General features: G+C 42.0%; 2 protein-coding genes across 2 annotated transcripts in view; one reads left to right on the top strand and one right to left on the bottom strand.

The window, feature by feature from the left end:
- LOC149192764 (uncharacterized) overlaps positions 1 to 26,313 on the top strand; it is a 108,965-nt gene extending 82,652 nt beyond the window's left edge. Inside the window, exons 5-6 of the mRNA XM_089404703.1 lie at positions 23,583 to 23,756; positions 23,907 to 26,313. Coding sequence (XP_089260829.1) covers positions 23,583 to 23,756; positions 23,907 to 25,901 — 2,169 coding nt within the window. The 3' untranslated portion in view covers positions 25,902 to 26,313. The remainder of the gene's footprint in view (positions 1 to 23,582; positions 23,757 to 23,906) is intronic.
- LOC149192765 (uncharacterized) lies at positions 10,506 to 18,780 on the bottom strand. The gene is made up of 5 exons (XM_089406173.1): positions 18,265 to 18,780; positions 12,948 to 13,827; positions 12,692 to 12,833; positions 12,325 to 12,567; positions 10,506 to 10,545 (listed from the first exon to the last, which is right to left on the bottom strand). Exons 1-5 carry the CDS (start codon positions 18,778 to 18,780, stop codon positions 10,506 to 10,508), a joined length of 1,821 nt encoding a protein of 606 aa, XP_089262299.1.
- Positions 26,314 to 27,163: the final 850 nt, after the last annotated feature.

Raw genomic sequence — 27,163 nt, 5'->3', positions numbered from 1 at the left:
ATTGGTTTTTGTGATGCTGAGAGGTAAGTCGCTCCAAAAAATACACCTCCCCATGACTCTATCTGCTTCTTCCTTCTCCTTTTTTTTATAAAGCGATTTTACGCCAGGTTGTGCTCCAGCTCCTGTTCGTGGAACAAAAAATGATGACCTCGCATTCACACTAGCAGTAGCGCTAGCATGTGATGGTGTGCCAGTTGTGGAGCCCCTCCCACTAGGGCCAGTAGGGCCACTACCCTGAACATCAAAATCAGGAGAAGATATCCCAAAAGATCTACCTGCACGTTCAACTTTGTTTCTTTCCGCCTCTTCCTTCTTTCTGTCCTTTTCTTCAATTGCCTCAAGAGCTTTTCGTATAAGCTCCGGACTAGAAACTTTACAAATGCCAACATCATGTCCAGGGAGTCTAGCAAGATGGTATTTCAGTCGTGTAACCCCACCTGTCATCTTGTCCCCACACAATTTGCATGAAAGATATGCACGATTTGTCCCACCATCAGGGATCCCATACTCCCAAAATGGGTCCAAGTTTTTTGGCATATTTGTATTTTGTAGTGGGCTAACTCAAAAGGAAACCTACAGCACCAAAAAAAATTTGGAATTAGTAACTTAATAAGTTATTAAGTAATATATAACCCTTGTTTTTTTAATATATAAATTTATAAAATTCTGAAGAAAAGCTCAGATCGAACTACCCAGAAGAAATGTCAAGCATAAAATCAAAATTCTGGTCAATTCTGTGAATAAAACACTGCAGACCTGGGCCCATAGACTGAAGTTCTCAAGGGAATCGAACTGCATCATTTGAAGATTTAAAAGTCTAGAAATTAAGCATTTACAAGGCCGAAATCCTTATGTTAATGAGCGAGGTTCCGAGATCAAGTATTGAAGTCTGAAATCTATATTAAAATCTGAACAGTATCTCATTTCAGAAATCTGAGAACTTCAGGAGTCTGTACATTTTTATGGGTAATCAATTCAAGGAATAGAATATCTCATTATGGACTAAAAGAAGCCTTTTTCAAGCCCGCATAAAATTTACTTGTTGACTGATCAGGACCGAATTGTTTGAAAGCCTTATAAGCCTAGCTGAAAGGTCAAAAATTTGAAGCCACAGTCTCTTATGAAAAGGTACCAAGACTTCTGTTGAGAAAGGACAAAAATCTATGCACATATATGTATAAGAAATAGGCCTCAATAGTCACATAAAGCCGACCTGGAAGGACCATATGATCAAGATCTACATGCATTTTGGAATGGGTGTCTAGCAAGAGTAAAAGAAGACTTTTCTGCGTTTTCTACCATCAAGCAAGTAGTCTATATCAATATAAAGAGGAGTATATCTAAAGAGCTGTAGCAGTTCCTTCTTGGAAACCTCTACTACAAGTAAAGAGAAGCAAGTATCAATATCACTCTTTATGTTTTAGTCAACTAACAATGTGTAAGCAGTTTGCAAGAAATCTGATAAGGCAATAAGCTCAATAGAATACCAAAACAAAGGTATGTGTAACTTGTTCATTTGTAAAGAAGATGCCATTTGGAAGTTCTAAAGAGATTGGAGGCTCAAATAGACAGTGGACACACCTATTTGGATGAACATGTCAGCTCATTTATGGAGGACCAACTACTATATATACCTAGCTAGAATCTTTGCATAAGTACAGTTAAGGGATTTGGATACCTCTGCAATTTCGGTGGGTAATCACAGTGAACAGAACTCGGCTATCTCTGATATTTTTGGAGGTCAATTACAATGCTAACTTCGGATAAGGGTATAGAAGTATAGAGATAAGCTCGGATTCCCCTGAAGTTCGGATCACAGAAAGGAGACCAGTTTGGATCACATATAGGAGACACTAGTTCAGATGGAACTTAGAAAATGATGAAGGGACAACAAAGACTTGTTTAAGGACCGATCACAGTTCGGATCTCTGAAATTAGGGTGGCAAAACACAGAGACAGAAGTTTGGACTTGGATGAATAGTTACAATCAAGTTTGGATATCATTACAGTCAAGAAGTTCAGACTTCTGTGAGAAAGTCTCGGTGTTATAAAGAAGACACAGTTCAATAATGGAAACCACAGATTCGGTGCTATATCACAGTGATTTGGTGACAATTTGGAATGTTGAAGAAGTAGTGCCATAGGGTCATCGACCGCATTTTGAATAAGAATCTATCCGGCCAGTATATAGTAGACTCTAAACTTTAAAGTATTAAACCCTCCGCAGCCAAAGTATTAACGCTGGGGCATACGCATACCTGTAGGCTGTAAAGTTGTAAACCGGAACCCTCCGCAGCCAAAACCCTCCGCAGCGTCTCCAGGCTCCAGCTCTCACGAAACGGCGAAACAGAAATGGCTCATTTAGGGCCTAAACCCATTTTATAAAGGCTGCCGGCGATTTTTATGGTCGTCTCGCGATATTTGTTAAAATATCGCCGAAATTTCGTACATATCGCGATAAATTCGAAATGAGAAAATATCGCGCTATATTCCAGCCGAAATTTCGTTTTCATGAAAATCGCGCGATATTTACGATTTTCGCCGAAATATCGGCGATATTATCAACGCTGTGAATGAGATCATGGACATGGGTAGTATCATGATGAATGAGATCATGAGCATGGGCAGCATGAAGCATGATGATGCATGGGCAGCATGAAGCATGACGATGCATGAGCAACATGATGTATGAAGTCATGGACATCTTGATGTATGGGCAGCACAGTGATCATGAGTAGCATGAAGATGCATGATGGTTCTACACGGTGAGGTGCAGCAGATGAACGAAATGGATAGGTGAAGTCGTCACTTAGGAGATTTAGTTGAAGCAGAATGTCTTCAACTGATCTCATTATTATAGGAAATGATCTATGCTCAGATCCAGATAAGTCAAAGTGTTGACTTCTGTTGTAAATGTATTATCTCTATCTCTCTCTTTCTCCGCTGAACTTTGAAGAACATAAAAAAAGAATTGACCAAGGGTTTCCCCACACATTGTGGGGTTTGTCCCTTGCTAGCGCCACATCTTGTGTCTTCTTGTCTTGGCTTGTCTTCTGCGATTTTTATTTATGTTCTATCTGCAGTTTATCTTTATGCTTGCTCCTCTCCTATGGCTGGCCCCAACACTGCTTGCTTCTCCATCATGGGCTCAACATGAGCCATTGGCTGACTCTCCAAAAATGGCCCATCGCGCACACTGTGTGTATCATCTGATTCATGATCCTCTATGTGCTCTCTATGTGGAAACATCACCGACTCATCTGCTCCCTGATCTCCTTCCCTCATTCGAACACTCGGCTGCTTGTCATACTCCTCTACCACACATGGATGCATATTTGAGCTACTGTCATAACCTCCACATGATTGCTCGTGCTCCTTAGAGGCATCCCCATAAGAACCCATGGGCTCAACTAAAAAAGAAGAATCCTCAACTAGAAAGTCAGTAGGACCTCCTCTTGATCTATCGCTGCCATCTCCTTAGTGTCACTCAAGCATGGGTGGTCAGGTCCCCAAGGTCCTTTGCAAAGAAAACAAAGTCCCTTCCTCCTCAACTCATTCTTGCCGCATGATCCCCCATGTTAGCACCTAAATCTGCCCTACGCTGAAGGAAGGCAAAAATTAGGGTAACCACAAACCACGCTCAGTCTGGTAGCTAGCCTTACCAGAACAGGAGAGGGCTCTCTCCGAGTCACGCTCAGTGAATATATAAGCAAAACGGTCTGAGATGACTTACAATGAAATATTTACCTTAGGCTAGTAAGTGAATAGGGATTCGGGAAACAATTTTCATGAATGACCGAGCTTCTGGGATGTTATGGGATCGGTGCTCAGCAAAGAACAGAGAATTTAATACAAAGGCACAGATTATTCCGTGAGGCAAGGTAGGCGGAAAATGTAACAATTTAGTTTGAGGTATCGCGACATGAATAGATTGGTGAAGAAAGTGAAAAAGGCAGTGACATGAATCCTTTTCAATAGAAGAATAACACTGAACATGAAATTTTCCCACAGGCAGAGCAATAAAATTGAATTCTACCTAATCTCACTTAGAAAATTTCACTGGAAATGAACATGAATCGAATTATGAAACATAACGGAATACATATGAAAACATAAGAGACACATTTGCTACACTCACAACCACAAGAATCTCATGAAACAAAGCCGCTGCCTTTCATTAATTCTCTGTCAAAAATACACAGTGAAGAAACAAAGTTTGTTTTCCACAGTCTCCCAGAAGTTACAAGCCAGCCAACCCTTTGCAAATAACTTGCATACAATATATAGAATGTGTGAGGAAGAGATAGAACGCCCAAGGGTTGGGGAGTTACTCGAACCATTGCGAAATGGACATGGAGAGCCAACCATCAGCTACAGGTGCAGCGCTACCAACATGGCATTTGGCTTTGGGTGACCGTTTGCCTTCCTTCGCCACTTGGATAGAAGTCAATCTGGAGAAAAAACTCTTTAAATGCCGTCTTTGGTGCCAAAAAACCGAAGTGTAGATGAGCGGGCCCACTTGGAGAAGTCGTGAACTGAAATTTTGCGAAAAGGAAGCAAATTGGCAATTTTTTCCCTGTGCGCCGCGCCATTTTTTCTGTGCGTCGCGCTACTTTGGGGCCAGTTTTGGGGAACTTTCAGGTGTCCAAAATGTGCCCAGGTGGGCTTGCTGGAAATCCTGTCATGTCTACTTTCTAACCCAACTGGAATTTTCAAATTTGGTGCTCATTTGCCCCTCCAAATCTCCGTTCTCCCAAGACTGCTTTCTGTGTGTCAAAAAAGTGGCAGAGAGACCATTTTTGGGAGTTTTCTGACCTTTAGGAGTCCCAGATCTTGCCCAAATCTCTTGCCCGGACACCAGTAGTCGTAATTTTCCATGCTGAATCTAAAACTGCAAGCCATTCCTCATTTGGAGCCCTAGAATTTTAGCGTCGCACCACAGGGAGAACATCCCTGTTTTTTACCCAAAAAATTACCAAGTGACCAAAATTTCCCCAAATTTTTTGAAATTTGGGCTGGAGGATCTCTATGGGGTGTTATGATGGGCCAAGGAAGCCTCAGCCAAGATTCGAAGTCGATCTTGCTCTTTTGCCCTTTTTTCCCTTCTTGTTGCTTTCCTCAATTTTGCTTTCAAGTTCCTTATCCGGGCCTGTGCACTCATGTTTCGCACCTTGTAACGGAAAGCCATATGTCTCAGTAGAGCAAGGTCCTGGTTGGCTTTGTCGAGCAGCCTCTCCAAATGCATGTTGACCCTCTCAAGGTCGGCCTCCCGATCCTCATTGATTGCTTGCTCCAAAGATGTGAGCGCAACCCTTCTTCTTTGAGCAGCTTGGTGATGCTCACGGATGTTTTGCAGCTCCATGATCGTCTGTTGGTCCTCAAGCTGCTTGTTTCTCTGCTCCAGGTACTTCATGTTCCATTTGGCTCTTTCTAAATCAATGGACAAGTCTTCAATCTCTGATTGCTGCTCCCGGATGATCTCTATAAGCTTTGCATTTGTAGGTTCTGTATTTGTCTCATCATCCTGAAGGAGAACAAATTCTGTCTCTCGTTCACCTTATGGCTCACCTGAAGGCGCCTCATCATGCACTGGCTACTTACCTCTGCCCTGCTCCTGTGATGCTGATGTCGGAAGCGAGGCCCCTTCCACACCGGGTGGAGATAACACTCGCTTTGCTGCTGCAAATAAGGGTCTACTGCCTCTCCGATAGGTGATGTATACTGGCATAGTAGCAGTCTCATGTAGCTCATACTGATGAGATGGGCCCCCTATCTCATGCTCTGCCTCTGAAACCACCTGTGGAGCGCTGAAGAAGTCGCAGGAGATGAAGTCCTCCCAAGCAATACCCTGCAATCCCAACTGATGGTCCACCAAAATTCGGATAAGGGCAAAGTGATAAACACTGTTGAGCTGTTGTCGAGGGGTCTTGTGCTGCATGAAATTCTTCATCCTCTTTATGTTCCCGCAGATGAAAAATGGGAGGTTCATCATCCGTACCCTGGTAAAGTGCATGAGCAACCTGATGTGATAGGCATAAAGGCGAGAAAATCTCCCCTCACAACTGAAGTACTTCATGATCAATTTCATGAGCGGTGCATACTCATCTCTCAAAAATCTGAATGGAAAAACTCTCGTGAGGTGGCTCAAACAGCTGTCTTTGATGTAAGGCTCATAATGATGCCTCTCTACTTTTTTTTTCTTATGCCATTGCTCTCCAATGTTTGGTATGCATGTTGCCACTGATATGGTTTCGGGTGTCAATGTGAAAGTGACCCCAGCCAAGATAGACTGTCCTTCATGTAGGTGAAGTGCAAAAAGACGAGCCAACTCATGATGAACTCTGACATTTTCCACCCTCTGACAAAATTCAAAACATGCTAAGTGCTGGAAACAAGACATAGCAAGAGGGCATGCCTGCAACTCGGTGAGGGTGTTTGGCTCGTCTCTAAGATGTCTGCCACTCCGGTGATGTCTCCTGTGGGGCCTTTCTCCTGAAGCTGTGTCACTGTGGTTCTCCTCCTCATATTTTGATGAAACTTCGGATGCCATTACTGCTGTTTGTACCCTGAGTTTTATGCTGCCCTTTGATTCCAATGAAGCTGGTAGTTGCTCTGTCAATCTGCCACCAATGGGACAATAAAACAGGGAATATTAGGAAGGGAATGATGTAATGGGAATAGGGGTTAAAGGGAGAGATTTGTCGAGGACTTGGGAGTAGCTTGGGTATAGTTTTGATGGGGCAGGGTTTGAATCACCTTGGCAACACTGTCACTGTAGCACAAACCCTAGGATCATGTTTTCTTTGTGTCTTTTTTGTTGGCTTTATAATTTTTTTTTGTATTTGATTTATAATCCTAAAACCACGCTATTCCTTTTAAGTTTGATGCAAGAGTGGAGGTAGGTTGCCTACCTTTCAAATTTGATGGGCATCCACAAAATTTTTAGGCAGATTATTTGGTTTTCTGGGCTTTATATCTCTGTGCGTCGCGCGCAATGCCCAGTGGGCCGCGCCAGTGGCGGATTTGCATAGTGGGAGGGTTCTGTGTGCGCCGCGCCAAATGAGTGCGCCGCGCGCTCTGTGACCACCCTAAATTGCTCCTAATTGTTTCACTTTTCAACTCTTCGACCTTACACCTTTATTCCACCGCCTTGCTTGCACAATGAGCTGGTCTTATGGTGATTTTGAGTTGACCAAATAGTGGAGAAATAGGGAGAGGGTTTGGTAGTGATTTAGGGTGGGGTTTTAGGAAAAATGATCAAGGGGAGATGGGAAAAATGATAGGTGAGGGGAAAAAGGTGAGTGGAGTGAAACCTTGGCACTAACAACACATTTTAACAACCCTAGCCATCCTTTCTTGGTGATTTCTTATGGTTGACCTTATGCCTTTGGGTGACATTCAAACATCTCTATAAACACCATATCATTGATAAAATTGGATGAACCGGTGATGTCATAAGGCCTATCTCTTGATTTGATAGCATTCACCAAAATTTGGAGTGCTTTGGCAACATTTTTCGGCCCCTGGTCTGTGTGCGTCGCGCGCAAATCTCAGTGCGTTGCGCCCTTAGAAAATTTGAAACGGGGGCAGGTTGCATGTGTGTCACGCCCTCTGTGTGTGCCACGCCCTCTGTGTGCGCCGCGCTCCTGGGTATGTGCGCCGCGCCCTCTAAAACCAGCTCCCACTCACTCAAACGCTCACGATTTCGCCCTCACACCTTTGCAAGGTCTCTCCAAAGCTTGTAATAGCACAATGCCCTTGATTTGGATAAAAACATATATATATATATATATATATATATATATATATATATATATATATAGCCTTGGAAGAGATGGGTTTAATTTTTGCTTCCTTGAAAACCCATTTTCTAATGTTGTGTTTTGCACTTTTTCACTGACTTTAAAACACACTGATTTTCACTTTTCCTTCGAAATTTTGGCTCAAATGATGAAATTTTCGGCGCATCTTTGCAGGGACTGTATGACGGGGCATTTGGCCACGGAAACCATGACTGCATCTGAAAAGTCAACTGGCGATTTTTTGGAAAATTTTGTCATAAATGACACTGTTTGACTTTTTTTCAAAACAGAGTTTTGAAGAAGAGTCGAAGTCTATCCACATGACGATGAAGCTCTCTGAATCATAGCTGTGTAAGGGCCTCCCTCTGGCCTGCATGGCTTTACTGGACATGTTTCAAAGACCAAATTGATGAATTCCTAGACCCAAACATAGAAAATGACTTTTGTCTTGTAAAGGACCAGACCTTGACTGTCATGGACTTTGGTGATTATTGACAAAAGACCTGAGCCAGCAGGAGCCAGACATGAGGGGAAATGATTAGCATGACTTTCTCCGTCAGATCATGGCATGCCCCTAGCGAAATGCAGCTGAGTGAATGGAGCGGGACACCTAAAATTGAAATGCACAAAGAGTTTTGATCTCTGACGGAGCGCTGACCAGACCGACTCTAACACCCCAAACCTGAGCAACTCTGCCTTGGTCAATTGTCCCCTAAGCAACCCAATGTTCTGTGCAACTGATCTTTCGGCGAGCTCATAAGCAGCAGGTGAAATCGATTGTTCCTTCCTCCAAATGGCCAATAACTCAGATTGCATCTTTTTGCAAATGGCATCATGGTCTGCCATAACTGAAGACAAAATGGACAACATGTTGGTTTTGACTGTGTAAGGATGATGTTTCTTAATGCTAAAGAAGCATCAGAGCATCTGATGGATCAAGTCATCACACCCCATTCAAACATGATTTCATATGTTCTAACTATGGCCATGATTTGCAGAACCTCAAGCTTCTTTCCAAAGGTAGAACTTGCATTGTTGTACAAGCTCTGGAAAGTCTCTACTATCAACTTGAAAACTCTCCTCATAACATCATCATTGAGAGGAGGTAAAGGTGCGGTCAGTCTATGTTACTGAGACAAGATGCAACTGGAAGTATAACCCCTTCACAAGGTTTCTCCGAGAGCTTGGGTTGTATGAGAGCAAACATAGTTGGTCTTAGAGCCCAAATGAGTTTCTTCCTTTCTAACTGGTTCACTTCGGAAATGAGTGCATCTAGTTCATCTAGTTTGAAAAAGACTTTCCATGTGACCTTGATGTGCTTCAAATCTTTCCTAAGTGCAATTATTTTGTGCCCTATTTCTTGCTTCTTCTGCACATCTTTTGGTTGTTCTCTTTGAAGAATGGCATAAACCCACTTTGAGAAGGGTCTGTTGTTTGCTGCTGCTAGGTTATTAAGGAAGTTTATGAATGTCTTATCTATTTATTTTTTTAATATCTGAAGAGGGACAAGGACATCAAGTTGACTCATACAAGATTTTGACAACATCACGACAATGGTACATCATAATAGTAGTATGACTAGACCACTCATATACACCTAGTCTTACCCCCTATGTCACAGGGTTCGCCAAATTTGAACCTTGAGGTTCGAAATTTGGCAAATCCAAAAAAAGGTCAAATTCATTTAGGTTTGGCGACCCTGATAGTCGAACCTCAACGAATCCGAACCTGAATCCGGACCTAAAGCTGTTGTTGTTGTTGTTGTTGTTTTTTTTTTTTTTTCTATTATTTTAATTTGCCATTCGAGGTTGAGTTCGAATTGTTTTTGTCAGTGGTTTTAAGTTTTATGAGAAAAATCATATCAGCACATGGTTTTCTCTTGTTTCGCTTACCGCCACTTAGTTTCCGTGGTGGCCACTGGTTCGGTTTTATTTACCATAGTTGTTGATAGATTTTCACAAGCCAACTTCAGTTTAAGTGTACTCGCTCTATTTGGCAATGTGGTAACCCAAATGATTAATAAGCATGGAGACAAGACAAGTACTTATATCCTAGTTAATATATGAATTTGCAGTTCGGGATGATAATCCTTCTTTGGCATCTAAGTACAAAGTTCCCTTCGTTTCAGATCGGGCATAGGTGGGCTAATATCATTCTCCAGCAAGGGATAATTGTGAAGAGTAACGTTGCTCAGTGATCTCTCAGATGTAGGATTCATGCAAAGGGTTGGCCCAGGATTATCCCATTGCCACCCTTCACTGGAAATCAAGAAACAAAGTTTCCCTTCAACCTCGGCTCATGCTACTACAACGACAACGAGATGAAAAGCTTTATTTCTCTATGGAGACGTCCTCTTTGTGGCGCAAGTAATTCATAGGTTAGTTATAAAATTGATCACTTAAATCAATTTCTCTTGATAAATCAAGAATGGAAGAAAAAAACATGTTGTTACATAAAAAATAGGGGGGCCTATGGGCAATGTGGCAACCAAATGATTAATAAGCATGGAGACAAGCCAAGCACTTATATGAATATCCCACTTAATATATGAATTTGAAGTTCGGGATGATAATCCTTCTTTGGCATCTAATTATGAAGTTCCCTTCATTTCAGATCGGGCACAGGTGGGCTAATATTATTCTCCAGCAAGGCATAATTGTGAAGAGTAATGTTGCTTTGTGGTCTCTCAGATGTAGGATTCATTCAAAGGGTTGGCCCAGGATTATCCCATTGCCACCCTTCACTGGAAATCAAGAAAGTAATGTACAGGTTAGTTATAAAATTGATCACTTAAGTGTTTAGTTGCTTGCCTATAGTGTAGAGATAGTAATTTGGAATGAGGAAAACTTCAAAAATAGGGTGAAGAGTCTCTTGTGCTTATTTGGAATTATGGAATAGTTCTCTATATTTAATTGAGGATGTTCCTTGGTTGAATTGGGGAGATTTTTGTGGGTATATTTTGTTCATGGAAATTGTCAATCAAGTGAGTCAACTGCCAACCTACTAATTGATTGGAAAGATTGTGAAGAATTCAATGAGGTTCTAGCCGACTACATGTTGGTTTTGGGATATTCATGTAGAAAAATTACGATCGTGGCAAACTTTTGATTGATGGAGCCAATAGTCAGCCTGATAATTTGGTGGTTGAGGATTGTGGCGAATGTGGGGGTGTTTTTGTTGGTTTGCTCATTAGGTTCAGTAAGAGAGGCCAGGGGCTCTTATCTGATTTTCAAGCCATGTTTTGTGGGCTTTGTGTCGCTCTCATAACATTATTCAAAATTTTGAATTGTCGTATTTTTTACTTGGTGAAAGTTATTATTGCTGGAGATAGCATCAATTTAATCATAGTGTGCAACCATAAGAAGTCAATAACCCAACTTGCGAGGAAGATAGATTCTTTGAAACTATATGTTCTAACTCTTAAATTAAAACATGAACACATTACATCAACTTCCTGGGTGATGGAGTATCTTCAAGGAGTAAAAGAAAAAGTAGTTGAAAATGAAGAGGAAGTGGATTTGTTGCGCATGTAGATTGAGGAGCTTCAAGCATAGGTCAATAGTTTAACTCTTAGTTTGAATCACACTAATAGTTCAAGAAATCCAAAATATGTCAATTGTTTGGACTTAAATGAACTACTTGTTCAAGATTGTAGTAGGTTTATAATGGTAAAGGTCTATACAAGTATTCAAAGGTGGAATGGTTTCTAATTTTTTTTTTTTTTTTTTTTTTTTTTTGCGAAGGCATTTTTGTAAGGTGTACACCTACAAAACCACCCCTCTTGATGTTCAAAATAGTGATCCTCTAAATGAGGTTGTAGTACTTTTGGATTAGAGGGGTCTGTATTAAATTTCGTCAACTTAGATATGTACTTCTCAATGTTGCACACATCGCGATCGGGATTTAATCGGCGCCGGGAAAAAATCGGAAAAATCGTTAAAATCGGGAAAAAATCGGGAAAAAATCGGAAAAAATCGTTTGGCACAAAAATATTCATTTTTTTTCATTTTTTTTCAATTTTTTTAATATCTAAACCATCTACAACATAAAATAAATACATTGACACATAAATATGATAAAAAAACTAATATATAAGATGTTCAATATCATTTCTAGCGCTAAAATCACACATAACATTGAATCATGTCCTGAATAGTAAGTCCTGAGTCCCAAGTCCAACTCAGCCTCAAAATATCAACAAAAAATATGATAATGTATCTCATCATGTCATAATGTCATATACAATAAAATGAAAGTCTAATCCTATTGATTTCCTCTGCCCCTCTTGCGAGAATATGGCACAGCTTTCTCTTTCCCTCTAGATGTAGAAGCTGGTGCCTGTGGTGGTGGAAATGGCAGTGGAGTCTGACGTGCTCTAGAAGCTGAAGAACTAGTAGTAGCAGCTACAAGAGGCTGAGGTGGACGGAGACCACGTCCTCTACTGGTGGTAGTGGTAGCCCGGGTAGCCCGGGTAGGCGGTGTCACCTCCTCCTCCTGCTCCTCCAACTCCTCCTCCTCCTGCTCCTGCTCCTGCTCCTGCTCCTCCTCCTCCTCCTCCTCCCCCCCCTCCTCCCCCTCATCCTGCACTAACCAATCCTCAGTGGGATCCATGAGAGGCCTCTCGGTCTCAACCCTCCATTCAGCAGTGGTGTCAATCCCATCCAATGAGATGGCTTCCGTATCAGGTGTCTTCTCTAGTTGTTTCACCCACAATCGAAGATTGTAGTAGACATAGACCATGTCATTAAGTCTATGGGACTCCAACCTGTACAAAGTTCATGAAATAATAAATTAATAATTAATATTATAAAAAAAATATTGTTTAAAACTTTAATGAATTCAAAAATTTATTTGGAAATTTGCAATATTTTAAATGTTTAAGTGTTAACCTATTGCGCTTCTTGTTGTGTATTTTTTCAAATACACTCCAATTGCGCTCACATCCCGAGGAGCTGCATGTTTGGCTGAGGATGCGCACGGCAAGATTTTGCAAAAGGGGTACTCTGCCACCATACATCTTCCACCATGCGTCTACAACAAAATTACAAAGAAAATTTTAAATAAACATAAGAAAAAAATGGAATTTGAAGAAACAATGAAATTTGAAACAAAGTTACAAAGTACATACTACAAACTAAAAAATACCTGGGATTTTAACCGTCCTATCATTGATAGCCATCTCAAAGCCAAATGTGCCACCTGACAACTTATATTGCTCAATTTGTCTAGAGACCTCCATACGTTCTTCTGGAGTTTTCACCATCTTCTGGACACAGGTTAATAATCCTTCCACGACCTCAACATCAAAATTAAACCCACATGCATAAGAAAATGCAGGGTTCAGGAAAAGGCCAGCAGCATGAATGGGACGATGGAGTGTGTTGTTCCATCGCTCATCAATGACCTTCCATAGAAGGAGTTGTCTCTGGAACCCATCATCTCCCTTGTCATCATAGTAGGACCGAATGGCTTCTTTGGCCCTATCCATGGCTTCATACAAATAGCCCATTGCGGGCTTCTCACCATCTACCAACCGAAGAACCTTTACCAAAGGTTCTGTGACAGCGCACACCTCCTGCACTCCCGCCCAGAAGTCTTCTTGGTATGAAACAAGTCTGCAGACGGCCTCTCCTTCTGGTTTGCGGCTCATTGGCGAAGAACGCCACTCCTCTGAAACAAACATTCTCTTCAAATCCCACATAGAATTCAAGAGGGATTGAAGAGATATGAAACTCGTCGCAAACCGTGTAATGGCGGGGCGCACCAACTCTTTGTTGTTGGTGCATTTTCTCATCAAGCTAAGCACAGATGTGTGATTGTAAATAAATTTTGTGATGGTTTTTGATGAGTCAACAGCCTCTTTGACAAAGGGAATTTTCCCTATGTCCTCTAACATCAAATCAATACAATGGGCAGCACAAGGTGTCCAAAATAAAGTAGGATGCCTGTCCATAAGCAATCTACCAGCAGCAACATAATTTGCAGCGTTGTCCGTTATGACTTGGACAACATTTTCTGCACCCACCTCCAAAATAAACACATCCAGCAAATCACATAAATTTTTTGCATCTTTGATTTGATGAGTTGCATCAACAGATTTGATAAACATAGTCCCCAAGGGACAACTAACCAAGAAGTTTATAAGGGTTCTCCCCTTTTGGTCAGTCCAACCATCTGACATAACAGTGCATCCTGTTTGTGCCCATGATGCCCTAAAATCCTCCAATCTTTGGGTGCAGTCACGCTTTTCATCTTGAAGAAGCCGGCCTCTGAAATCATGAAGAGAAGGGAGTTTGTACCCCGGGCCAACACTGGCAACAGCATCAAGAGTAGGTTGGAAAAATGGATTATTCCTTATAATGCTGAAAGGAATATCACTCCAGAGGAGAAATTTTGTCATCAACTTGTCAGCTTTTTCTTTTTCAGTTCTTTTCATCATTGAACCGATAGTTGGTTGTGAACCAGGTGTGGTTCGAGGAACAAAATATGATGATGCAGCAAACGGATTGACTGACGCTGCAGTAGAACCTGTGCCACTTGGCCCACTTCCTTCAACTGACCTTCTTAGTTGCCTTTTGAGTTCTTCTTTGGCGTCTCTAGTGTGCTCTAATTCTCCCAATGCTCTCATGGCTTTTTGGATAATTTCAGCATTTGTCTTTAGACAGGGCCCCACATCACGTCCAGGGATTTGTGCAAGGTGGAACTTCAACCTGTACACCCCCCCGAATATTTCCTTTCCACACAACTTGCAAATCAAGTTTTGTCTATCATTCGGAGTTTTAGGGTCACCATATTCCCAGAAAGGATCCAATTTCCTTGGCATGTTTGTTTTTGAATTTTGAATTTGCAAACCTATGGAAAAATAAGGATTAGGAAATAGGAATTTAGGATTACATAAATGATAATAGTAAATAGTAAATACAAATTACAATTTAGCATTTGCAAAATTACAAGCTAATTATTTCCAAAATCCCAATTTGAATTTCTAAACCCAAAAAACAATGAAAAATCAAAAAAAATAAACAATGTTTAAAGAAAATGAGAAAATAAAAATCAAAAATTGGTTCTCATAGTCATAACAAATAACCCATCCCAAATCAATGAAAAATTTCTAAAAATTCTTTAAAAACAATGAAAAACAAAGTTTTTAGAGAACCAAAACAAAAAAAAATTAATCTACATACCTGGTTTATGGACAAATTCGCGATCTTGGCTTGGATTCCTCCTAAAATCGGCTCCCACAAGCGACGACAACCCTCTCCCTCCCTTCTTCTCCTTCTCCTCCTTCTCCTCCGCGGCGGACTGCTGAATGAATAAACAAAAAATCGATTTTACATATAAAACCCCCGCTGCCCGCGCCTCCCGCGATTTTTTCGAAAAAATCGCGATTTTTTAAAAAATCGCGATTTTTTCGATAAAAATCGTTAAAAAAAATTTCCGCCGATTTTTTGGATAAAAATCGCGATTTGAATCGGCATTTTGAAAAAATCGCGATTTTCCGATTTTATCGCGATTAAATCGCGATGTGTGCAACACTGGTACTTCTTGATGTATTTGAATTTTGCATAATTGAATATAATACAAAATCCTCATTCTGGTTTAAAATATTATTAGAATTAATGTTATAATATATAGTGGTATTCGATATTTTAATGTTAATTAATTAATATTATATATTAATAATTAATTATAATTTATTATAAACATAATATATATTATCAATCTAAATTAATTACGACTATATTAAATGTCATTTTGATAGACTAAATGTTTTTATGTTTTTTTGGCTTTAAAAATTAGTTAATGAAAAACTAAAAAAAAATGGAGTTTTTTGGCTTTAAAAAATAGCTAATCCACTTTTATAGAGTCATTGTAATATTCGTAATTAGGAAAAGCAGTGATAAACAAAGCAATAGTTGAAAATTGAAATGCATACACAAAATTCAGAAATATAAGTAAACACCCATGTGATCATCGAAAAACACCATCCAACTAAGCCATTTTATTATAAATTTGGAGCAATAGTACAATGGGTATGAAAGGAGTGCACCTGGGCTTACCTCAATGGCAAGCTAGACAAGCCCCAGATTGGAGAATACAACACCTTGATGAGAGAGTGAGCTGCCCCAAAAATGTCCTGTGATGCCCAAGAGCAGATGCACTATTTACTGGAAAAGAACTGTTGAAAGTCGTACCTCCGCTACTCAAAAATTTCTGCAAAATTAGCTCAGGGCTCCTCTCAATAAACCCACCAAAACCCATAAAGGTTTTGGTCTATTTATGACCTCCGAAAATTGGTCCCAAGTACCATGTCCTCCTCAAACTGGATGGAAAATACAGCTTCTCTGGAAATGCACTAAAGAAGCCCTCCAATCACTCCAAAAGTGTTGAATTCTACTCACTAGATGACTTCCTCAAATTCCCGGTACAATCCAACTCCCCAACCCCTTTCCTCAACCTTCCACGTGTGCTTAGAATTGGGCTCCTGCGCTGGCCTTGGGTGAGAAGATTCGACCTTCCTCAATGAAGCAATCTCTGACCCCAAAACTCTTCACCAAGCTTTGTCTTCTATTGGAGTAGCTATGCAAAAATTTTCCCGGCAAATGCCACCTAGAAGATAGCTGAAATAAGTGGCACGTGATCCCCTACTGCATCCTCCTAGAGCACAAGATTTGTTGAGTGACATGGTTCTTCGATGCACCCCGAGCTCCACAAATCTCCCTCCAATATGGCACAATCTTACCTTCCTAGGGGGGGACTCATAGTCCACAAGGTGAGCTCTCCCCTTGGAAATCTTTGCGCTGAAAAACACTGTTACCTGGCGAAGTAGCTCGAGCAACAAGAGAAATGTTAGATTGACAAAAGACTCCAATAGATGTTAGGACCCTTCTATTTATAATTATTGAGTTGCCTTCCCCATGTGGGCCCGTCCATCAAGCATTTCGACCTCCTACCTTAGCAACTCGAATTTCCCTCCAAGGAAGTGCGTACTCCATGTGGGTGTGGCCTCCACCTCCCACTAACAAAATGATTTTGGCCTTCATCTCCCAAGTCTTAGTCCAAAAATTTCGTGGGCCCCATTATAGACAAAATTGTGAAATTAAATTCAGGGAAATTATTCTAGGAAGGAACATCACAATCCTCCCCTCCCAAATGTCATTTGTCCCCAAGCAAATGCAGTGCTGGATGCTAAAGTATGTGCTCACCCTCCCAAGTGGCATCCTCATCCAGTAAATTTCTCTGGTGTATCAAGTATTCTTTGATGGTTCTGCTCCTCAACTTCCTTTCTCTAGTCTCCAAAATGGCCTTCGGCTCTAACACAAGATGTCCCTCATTATCTAGTGGAGGTAACTCTATGGCTGTTTGAGGCATGAGACATGAAAAACATTGTGGATCTTGATTCCTGGTGGAAGATCTAGCTCATAGGCCACCTCCTCAACTCTCCTAATCAACTAGTATGGCCCATAAAAACAGGATTCTAGCTTCTTGGCCCCCTTATGTTTTAGCGTGGACTATCTATGTGGTTGTAGCCGCAGGAAGACTATGTCCCCCTTCTCAAACTGCCTCTCAATCCTGTGTCTGTTTGCATACACTTTTTATTGATTCTGCGTTGTCAACAGTGTTTCCTTGAGAGCCTTGAGGATATCTTGGATCTCTTGGATCCAATCTTTGGCCTTTGGGGCCCGACTGTCTCCAAAAACAATGTCAGCAAAAGATAAAGCGTCATAACCATACAAGTCACGGAAAGGTGACATACCAATGGACATGTGGTGGGTGGTGTTGTAGCAGTACTCGCCCAAATGCAACCACCAGATCCATGCTCTTTGTTGCCCAGTCACATAGTTCCGTAGGTAGCCCTCTAACCATTTGTTGACCCTCTTAGTTTAGTCGTCTGTCTGTGGGTGGTCGCTGGTGCTGGGGGTGAACTTTGTGCCCACTAAATGGAAACGCTCTTGCTAGAATGCTCCCATGAAGTAGGTGTCCTTGTTACTGACTATGGTCTTGGGTAGACCATGTAAGCGGAAGACCTCCTTGAAAAACAGCTCCGCTACCTGGAAGCAGAATACCGGGCTGGAATAGCAAAGAAATGTGCATATTTGATCAACCGATCCACCACCACATATATACAATCTCTGCCCTACACCATAGGAAGCCCCATGATAAAATCCGTAGAGATACTTTCCCATTTCCCCTTAGGAATGGGAAGTGGCTGCAACAACCCGACTGGATGGGTCAACTCTCTGTTGTTCCTCTGACAAGCCTCACACTCTTGCACATACCTCAACACATCTCCCTTGAGGCCCTTCCACGTGAAGCGCTCTCTGATTGTCCTGTACATCTTCAAGAACCCCTGGTGTCTTGACAATAGGGAGTCATGGGCTACGTGGAGAATCCTCTCCCTCAATTGTGAACCCGACACCAATAATATGCGTCCTTTGTAGTAGATGATGTCAACCATCACCTTGTAACGCTCATCAGCATGTGTACCCTCCAAAACATCACACGCCCGTCGATCTTTGGAGTACTCTACCAACAACTGTGTCTTCCAATCATGACAAATGCTCATGAGTGAAAGTGTCGCGGGCGTCTTGGCTAATGTATCCGCTACTACATTGTGCTTGCCCTTGACATACTCAATGTCAAAATCATAGGCCTGGATCTTGCTAACCCAACTCTGTTGCCTGTCATTGAAGCCCTGTTGCCCCATGAAATGGCGAAGACTGTTGTGGTCAATCTTCACTCTAAATCTGTTGCCCACTAGGTACTGTCGGAATTTGGCCAATGCATGCATAGTGGCCAATATCTCCTTGTCGTAAATAGAATACGACCTCTGATGCAGAGGGAGCTTCTGGCTCTCAAAAGCGATGGGGTGGCCATCCCGTGACAATACTATGCCATCTCCTTCACGTGATGCATCGCACTCCAAGGTGAAGGGCTGAGTGAAATCTGGGAGTGCTACTACTGGACAACTGCTCATCACCTCCTTGAAGTGCTCAAATGTTGACTGTGCTCTATCTGTCCACGCAAAATTCCCCCTTCTTGGTCAGATTTGTGAGGGGAGTTGCCAATTGTGAGAAGCCCTTCGCGAACTTCTTGTAATAGGTGCATATGCCACGAAGCCCCTCAACTCAGTGACATTCTGAGTCACATTAGAGCATCTTTATCAACCCAAACTCGCACTTGGATAGTTTGGCGTGGAACTGTTTCTCCTCTAAAATGCATAACACCGCCTCCAAGTGTTGTAGATGCTCCTCGTAGGTCACGCTGTAAATCAGAATGGCATCGAAGAATACCAATACAAATTTCCGCGACTGCCCATGTAACACATGGTTCATGTAGGACTGGAAGGTGGTAGGTGTGTTGGTCAGCGTGAAGGGCATAACCAAGAACTCAAAATTTCCATAGTTGCATTTGAATGTCGTCTTGAGGATGTCCTGATCCCTCACTCTGATTTGGTGGTACCCCGAATGCAAGTCTATCTCAGAGAAGTACTTGGCTCCTCTAAGCTCATCCATCAGCTCATCAATGTGTGGAATGGGGTAGCGGTTCTTCAGGGTCTTCTTATTGAGTGCTCGGTAATATATGCACATGCGCAACGTCCCATCCTTCTTCTTCACCAAAACAACTGATGAAGCGAAGGGGCTAGAGCTAGGCCTCACATGCCCAAGTGTTAGTAACTCCTGAATGGCTCGCTCAATATCATCCGTGTAGGCCTTGGGATATCTATATGGAGTGGTAATAATCGCTTGTACCCCCAACTCTAGCTCAATCGTGTGCTCAAATCCTCTGTCAGGGGATTGCCTTGGTGTTGCGTCCCTAAACACTACCGGATACCTATCCACGATGGCCTCTATGTTGGGGTGTGGTGGCTTGCACTGTCCCCCAGACTCAGAAATCCTCAACTCGACTGCCATTGCTATGTCCACATGCCTCAAGTTAGCCTCCATCCTATGCACTTAAACTGTCTATGGAGGATATGAATGCATGCCCCAAAGAACAACTAACTTGCCATTTGGCCCTGTGAACTTCATCTCCAACTTCCTCCAATTCGTGTTGACCCGCCCAAGGGAGTAGAGCCACTGGACACCCATCACCACATTGGTGTCTGGTACATCCACCATGAAGAAATGATCAGTCATCAAGTAGTTCCCCATGGTCACTATCAAAGCGGAGACATATTGGGTACATACGCTGCATGGTACTATCCCTCGACACTAGGACTGAAAACCCCTCAAACTCCTTTGTAGTGATACCCCGCCTCTGAACCATTTGTGCGTCAAATGAAATTGTGGGTGGCCCCACTGTCTACTAGAAGAGTCACGATGCCCCTGCATTGTGCCTTTGATCCTTAGGGTAAAAAATTTGGGAACCCCATGGAAAGAAGCTAGGACAACTCCAAATTATGTGAAAGGTTCTCCCCCAGGTGGTGTTGGTAGTGGTGGTCCCCTCTCTACACGTGTCTCGCTGTCAGCCCCGCCTATATCCAACTCCACATCATCCTCTTGGCCACTATCAGAGAAGACCTCAATGTAATGGGCCTTTCCCACTGTATATCTATGGCGTGGTGCCCAAGGCTCCTGACAAGTGAAGCATAGCTTCCTCCTCCGTAGGTCTCCCCTGGTCTCCTCATCTAACTATCCATGCCGCTGGACTGCTAGCTGTGGTGTTGGCCTTGTGTCATGTCCCTTCTCTGGGTAGGGAGCCTGTGATGGTATGGGTGCTCAAGTCTTGGGGATTGCCCCTTGCAAATCCTTGGCACAAGTCACAACCTCCTGCAAAGTAGTGGGTCTGCGAGATCTCATCAGCGCACGCAATGGCTCAAGCAAGCCCTCTACAAATGTGTACACCCTCCTGGCATCGGACAAATCTGGCACCATGACTGAGACTCTCAAAAACTCTGATATATATTGCTCTGGATGGCCAGTCTGCTTGAGTTGGGTGAGCTCTCTGAAATGAGCCTTTGGGTCCCTCCTATCAAAATGCTCCACCACTCTCCGTGTAAAGTCCTCATAAGAGGTCATGCTGGCATGCCCTAGCATTGTCAAGCCATGAAACCACCAGTCGTGTGCCTCTCCCTCCAAGTGCAAGGTAGCCATTTTGATGGCTTCCACCTCTGTCATCCGGTTAAGTTGGAAATTGGTATCCAACTTCTCCACCCAAGCTCAAGTTGTGCACTTGGTAGATCCATCATATGTGGGAAAATACATCCTCCCAATGGTACGCTGCAACTTTGAACTCTGCGTGCTAGACCCCCCACTGCTCCTGCCTTTCTCGTTTTGCTTGAGCTGGCAGTAATCTCTGAAGGAAAAAGATGCTTTGAAATCTTCCCCCATGGATTGCCATTCTTGGAAATAATCTCCCATGGGCATCTGATCATCCGGCCCACCTTGCTCACTCGATAATGAAGGTAAAAATCTAGGAAGTGTAGTCCTGGTTGGCCCACTGAAAGCTATTGGGTGAGTGGCTAGTGAAGGGTGGTCATACTATTGTGAGGCCCCTGAAGTATCCCTAAATAGGAACTCATGATGGATGCTCTTGTCCTTATTCTGTTGCTTGAGTTCCTCCAACATCTCCTTTTGCCCTTTGACTAAATCATTTAGGGCCTTTAAGAGGCTATGAAATGTTGCTTCCTCCTTGCTCCTTGACTCCCCCATATTTGCCACCACTATTACTTTCTCAAGTGTTTCAGTATCAGGTGTGATCTCCAACTCTCTTTCTCTGCTCCAGTATCTCTGCCTTCAATAAGTAATGTCTTGCCTATCCTCTTCATTCATAGGAAAGATCCCCATGGATGAGCCAAGAACGGAGCTCTGATACCATTGTAATATTCTTAATTAGGAAAAACAGTGATAAACAAAGCAATAGTTGACATACATACACAAAATTCAGAAATATAAGTAAACACCCATGTGATCACCGAAAAACACCATCCAGCTCAGCCATTTTATTATAAATTTGGAGCAACAGTACAATGAGTATGGAAGGAGCGCACCTAGGCTTGCCTCAATGACAATCTAGACAAGCCCCAGGTTGGAGAATACAACGTCCAGATGAGAGAGTGAGCTGCCCCAAAAATGCTCTGCACTGCTCAAGAGGAGATGCACTGTGTGTTGGAAAAGAACTCTCGAAAGACCCACCTCCGGTGCTTAGAAAATTATGCAAAATTAGCCCCAGACTCCTATCAATAAACTCTCCAAAACCTAGAAAGGGTTTGGTCTAGTTTTGACCACTGAAAATTGGCCCCAAATACTACGTCCTCAAATTGGCTGGAAATTATGATTTGTCTAGAAATGCACTAAAGCAACCCTCCAATCACTCCAAAAATGTTAAATTCTACTTCCTGGATGACTTCCTAAAATTCCTGGTACAATCCATCTCCCCAACTCCTTTCCTCAACCTCCCACCGGTGCCTAGAATTGGGTTCCTGCACTGGCCCTGGGTGAGAAGAATTCGGCTTGCCTCAATGTAGCAATCTCGAACCCCAAAACTCTTCACCAAGCTTGGTCTTCCCTTGGAGTAACTATGCAAAATTTTCCCCAGCAAATGCCACTTGGAAGATAGCTGAAATAAGTGGCACGTGATCCCCTACTGCGTCCTCCTGGAGCACGAAATTCGCTGAGTGAAATGGTTGTACAATGCACCTTGAGCTCCACAAATCTCCCTCCAATATGGCACAATCTTACCTTCCTAGGGGGGCACTCGTAGTCCACCGAAAGAAGGGTGAACTCTCCCCTTGGAAAGCTTTGCACTAAACAACACTGTGACCTGACTAAGCAGCTCGAGCAACAAGAGAAATGTTAGATTGACAAAAGACCCCAATAGTTTGTTAGGCCCCTTCTATTTATAGATTTTGAGGTGCCTTCCTCATGTGGGCCCCTCCTTCAAGCATTTCGACCTCCTACCTTAGCAACTCGACTTTCCCTCCAAAGAAGTGCATACTCCATGTGGGTGTGGCCCCCACCTCCCACTAACAAAATGATTTCGGCCTCCATCTCCTAAGTCTTAGTCCAAAAATTTCGTGGGTCCCATAATAGAGAAAATTGCCAAAATCCTGAAATTAAATTCAGGAAAATTATTCTAGGAAGGAACATTACAGTCATAAAGTTAGCAAAGCTAGGAAACTCAACAAAAGCTAAAAAAAAATTGGAGTCTTGACTTGCAGTGGCCCAAGATTTCAAGAACACTTCAAATCTATCCACCAATATAAACAATATATTATGTTAATGTAAAACAATATAATAAATGCAAAAATTTACAATCAAAAGATTAATTAATACATAGTCAAAGATAAAGTGATTGCCATAATCCTGTCCTCCTACACGGAGTGATAATACAAATGAGAGTATAGCTTATGTACAGTTATACAATACATCTTTACTATTTTTTATGTGTGGGTTTTTTTCTTGTATTGCTATTATGACGCTCATATCATATCACACCTTATTTTCAATTAATGGTTATTATCTTTGGTAAATGTGCTTATGCGAACTTGGCAGTTTCCAATGCATCAAATTATATACATAGAAAGAGAGAGTGGGAGCAACTGTCTTAATTCTCTTAGGGGCTTGCCTGGTGTTTATGTAGCTTTGGATTTCAATCTATTTGCATAATCAAATTAGCGAGTCTTCTCAACCAGGAAAAATATTACGGAAGATACATTAAAGAAGTACTTGATTGCTATGTGCTAAAGCAATCCAAAAATTGTGATTGCTCAATCTCATCCTTTTTGTTTGATGATTTTATTTGTGCTGATAGTCTTCCATTGGTTGATTGGCATAGGACCCGAGAAAAACAGCAATAACTGGCAACTCGACGGAAGTAGATATAGAAGATGATGAAGACAATCATTTTTGCATTGATGGGCACGAGTTTGTCTTGGATGAAGAAGTTGGACTTATTTGCCAGTTATGCAATTTTGTAAAAGCAGAGATAAATAACATCTTTGAGCCATTTGTAAGTAAACGCATGATATGGATACTTTGCCATTGGACATGAAAAATAGTGGTTTATGGATGAGCTTTGGTCAAAATAGGAAAATGATGTTATTGTATCTTCTCTAATCCAAAATAGGCTGATATTCCATTTGTACCTTGCAACGTACAGGGGGTATGGAATTCAGGAAGAAGCAGAAGCATATCAAGCTATCACTTGCATGAGGATAATTGTTCTAGAGACATGGCAATTCACATTTTGGATTCCTTAAAGGGATTACCATCCTTCCAGTCTCATGATTTGTCTGAGAAGCCCAATTCTGTATGGAAAATAATTCCGGAGTTGGAGAAGAAAATGAATGCTCACCAAAAACGGGGATTTGAATTCCTGTGGAGAAACATTGCTGGTTCATTAATCCCAGATGAAATGGAGGCATCATCACGCAGTGATTGTGTTGGAGGTTGTGTTATTGCTCATGCTCCTGGGACAGGAAAATCACTCATGATTATAAGTTTCCTACAAAGTTATCTGAGTTTGTTTCCAGCCTGCAAACCATTAATCATTGCCCCCAAAAGCATGCTCCATACATGGAAAAGGGAGTTTAACAAGTGGAATGTTAACATTCCCGTTTATATTCTGAGCCCATTAAGAGACTTCACAACGAGGGAGTCCCCTTTTAGAGGATCTGTAATGTCTATGTCATGTAAAGCACCCATCAGACAGGTCTATAATATTTACAGCATAAAAATGCTACATGAGTGGCATAAGAAGGAAAGTGTGTTGATAATGAGCTACTCTTTGTTTTACACTTTCTCCAATGAAGACAATGACAAAATGTCTGAAGAGACCAGGCAGATAGGAAGGTACCTTAGAAGGAGTCCAGGCCTTTTAATTCTTGATGAAGGCCACATTCCTCGGAATCATAACTCAAAAATTTGGAATTTGTTAATGAAAGTGAATACTAGGCTCCGAATTCTGCTATCTGGAACTTTGTTTCAGAACAATTTTGAAGAATACTTCAACACACTCTGTTTGGCAAGACCAACCTTTGTTGATCGTATTTTGCAACTGAAGAATCACCAGAGTGAAGTCTCTGAGGAAGTGGTGAAGGAGAAGATAGCCAGACGCTATTTTGTGGAGCAAATTTTAAAAAGGATAAATACTGGAAGAAGCAGAGAAAGAAGCGCATGTCGTCAACTGTTAAAATCCATGACTGAAGACTTTATTGACGTTTATAAAGGAGATATTTTAAATGAACTTCCCGGTTTAAGAACCTACACCGTGATGTTAAGGCCAACACCCCTGCAAGAGACACTTTTCAGAAGAATACATGAAATAGTTCATATGAAAAATTCCACCTGTTCAAATGTGGAGCTGGAGATGATGATCTCAATTGCCTCCATACATCCATGTCTTCTCAAAGATCTGGTATTCATTGAAAAGTACTGGGGGGTTAACCATCCTGACCTTGAAGTGGGCACATGCAGAAAAGATCACACTCAAGGGATCAAATTGAAATTTGTGGTTGATATCATCAGGCTCTGTTGTGAGAAAGGGGAAAAGGCATTGGTTTTCTGCCAGTATATTTCACCTTTGCAACTCTTGGAGGAAATTCTTGAGTTCCACTTCCATTGGTGCAAAGGCCAAGAAATACTACTGCTCAAGGGGAAACACCATCTGCATGAGCGTCAGGGTATAATTGATAAATTCAGTCAGCAACCAGGAAAGGCACGCGTCCTGCTTGCATCAATCAAAGCTTGTGGCATGGGAATCAATCTAACAGAAGCTTCACGGGTGATCCTTCTGGATCTTGTGTGGAATCCATCTTGCACAAAGCAAGCAATCGGCCGTGCATTCCGCATAGGTCAAAAGAAGGTTGTTCATGTGTATCAGCTTGTGGCACACGGAACTTTGGAAGAGGAAAAATGCAGAAAAGCAGATTGGAAAGAATTGCTGTCGAGTTTGATCTATGTTAGAGAAAATTCAGGTGGAGACCATATTGGCCAGCATGTACAACAGCAAGCTCTCCAAATTGAAGATGATATGCTTAAGCAGCTAGTGGTAAAGGATCACATGAGTATGTTTCAAAGAATTTTTAAACACGAGGATATTCACAAGCAAAAAAGACAGTCTTGTGACGTTGATGATATTTTACACTCTCAATGACCGCCCACATTCTTGCATATAAATTTTGTGCGTGACATGACAAGCTTCCAATGTACATTTTACAATGTTCTGTGCACCACGCATTGTGGATCTGTTGATATCAAAGGGGGTATTAGCAGACAAGTTTGTTGTACACTGTATTGTATAGACTGACGTTAATGATGTCCATATACTTACTGCATTTTTTTTCAGAGAACATGCATATATGTATGTAGATAAACCTGTTTTCAAACAAGATAATGTCTCTCTCGCACTGTTTTTTTAATCAGTGAAAAACTCGATTTTGTATACATGATGTGATATGACAGCCTTCCAAATGTACATTTTTTACTGTTGTGTGCTCTCATGGATTATGATGTATCGATGAGAATGGTTGCCCTGAAACGATTGTATATGAAAACATGAACCAATAGAGCCCGTGTTTCCGTTTGTTTTTCAGACATGGGTGTCTGATGATTTGGATGATATATATGTTAATGGACTTAGTCCATGAGCTATTGAGATAATTTAAAAAGAAAGGCATACCTGTAAGAATTTGAAATGTTCATTTCCCTTGGGTCTTCTAAAGCTTGGTGAGGTTTTAATTTAATTTGAATTAGAAAAATACATTGATAAAAAGAATATTTTTTTTATCGATTTATAAATTAAAATCTCAGGCGGAAGGCTAGACGGTGGCAGTGATCCTCGGGGGTGTTTTTAGTTCCATGCTTTTGGCGTTTGGGTGAGTTTTGGTCCGCTGTGGTTTTGCGCAAGAGCTTTGTTCCTGGTCCCGGTGTTGAGCAGAGCAGTGCGAAAGGAACTGGCGAGAAATTCCCAGGTTGCTGCATCGTTATTCGTAGTCAGAGAGGTTGCAGGTCTCTGCCCCACCTGTTATTCCTGGTCAGAGAGGTTGACCTGCTGTACGTGTTCCTAAGCTGTCTCGCTTCTAGGTGCGAGGGTTCTGTTCCGTGGGGGGCTTGTGGTTATTTCGGTGCATTGTTTGGTTTCTTTGTGCGAAAGTGTCTCTAGGGTGCTGGGTAGTCGAAGGCAATCTTACAGCGGATAGCAACAGTAGTAGCGGATACATAGCAGACCAGGGCAGCGGTGTTCAGACAAGAGCAGTGAGGAGTAGGGTAGAGACCGATTTCTACAGGCACGCAGTGATAGAATTAGTGTTCCACGGGGATGCGTCTCCCAAGGTTGGGTGCGTGCACCCTACGCACCTGGGACGAGGGGACGTCTAGGGAAACGTTTCTTCATGTTTCTCTTTTGGGGAGATGCAT

The sequence above is a fragment of the Pinus tabuliformis genome, chromosome 2_2 (genome assembly GCF_031772625.1).
Source record: "Pinus tabuliformis cultivar Carrire ecotype Pingquan chromosome 2_2, CPIR1, whole genome shotgun sequence".
NCBI classification, from domain to species: domain Eukaryota; kingdom Viridiplantae; phylum Streptophyta; class Pinopsida; order Pinales; family Pinaceae; genus Pinus; species Pinus tabuliformis.
This window is presented reverse-complemented; position numbering and strand designations above follow the sequence as displayed.

Coding starts and splice junctions, on each gene's coding strand:
- LOC149192765 (XM_089406173.1), bottom strand. CDS start 18,780: ATGAGCAGTTGTCCAGTAGTAGCACTCCCAGATTTCACTCAGCCCTTC. Junction 13,828..18,264: donor ATGCTGATGAGCGTTACAAG/GTGATGGTTGAC, acceptor TTTATTTTGGAG/GTGGGTGCAGAAAATGTTGT. Junction 12,568..12,691: donor CACAACAAGAAGCGCAATAG/GTTAACACTTAA, acceptor AACTTTGTACAG/GTTGGAGTCCCATAGACTTA.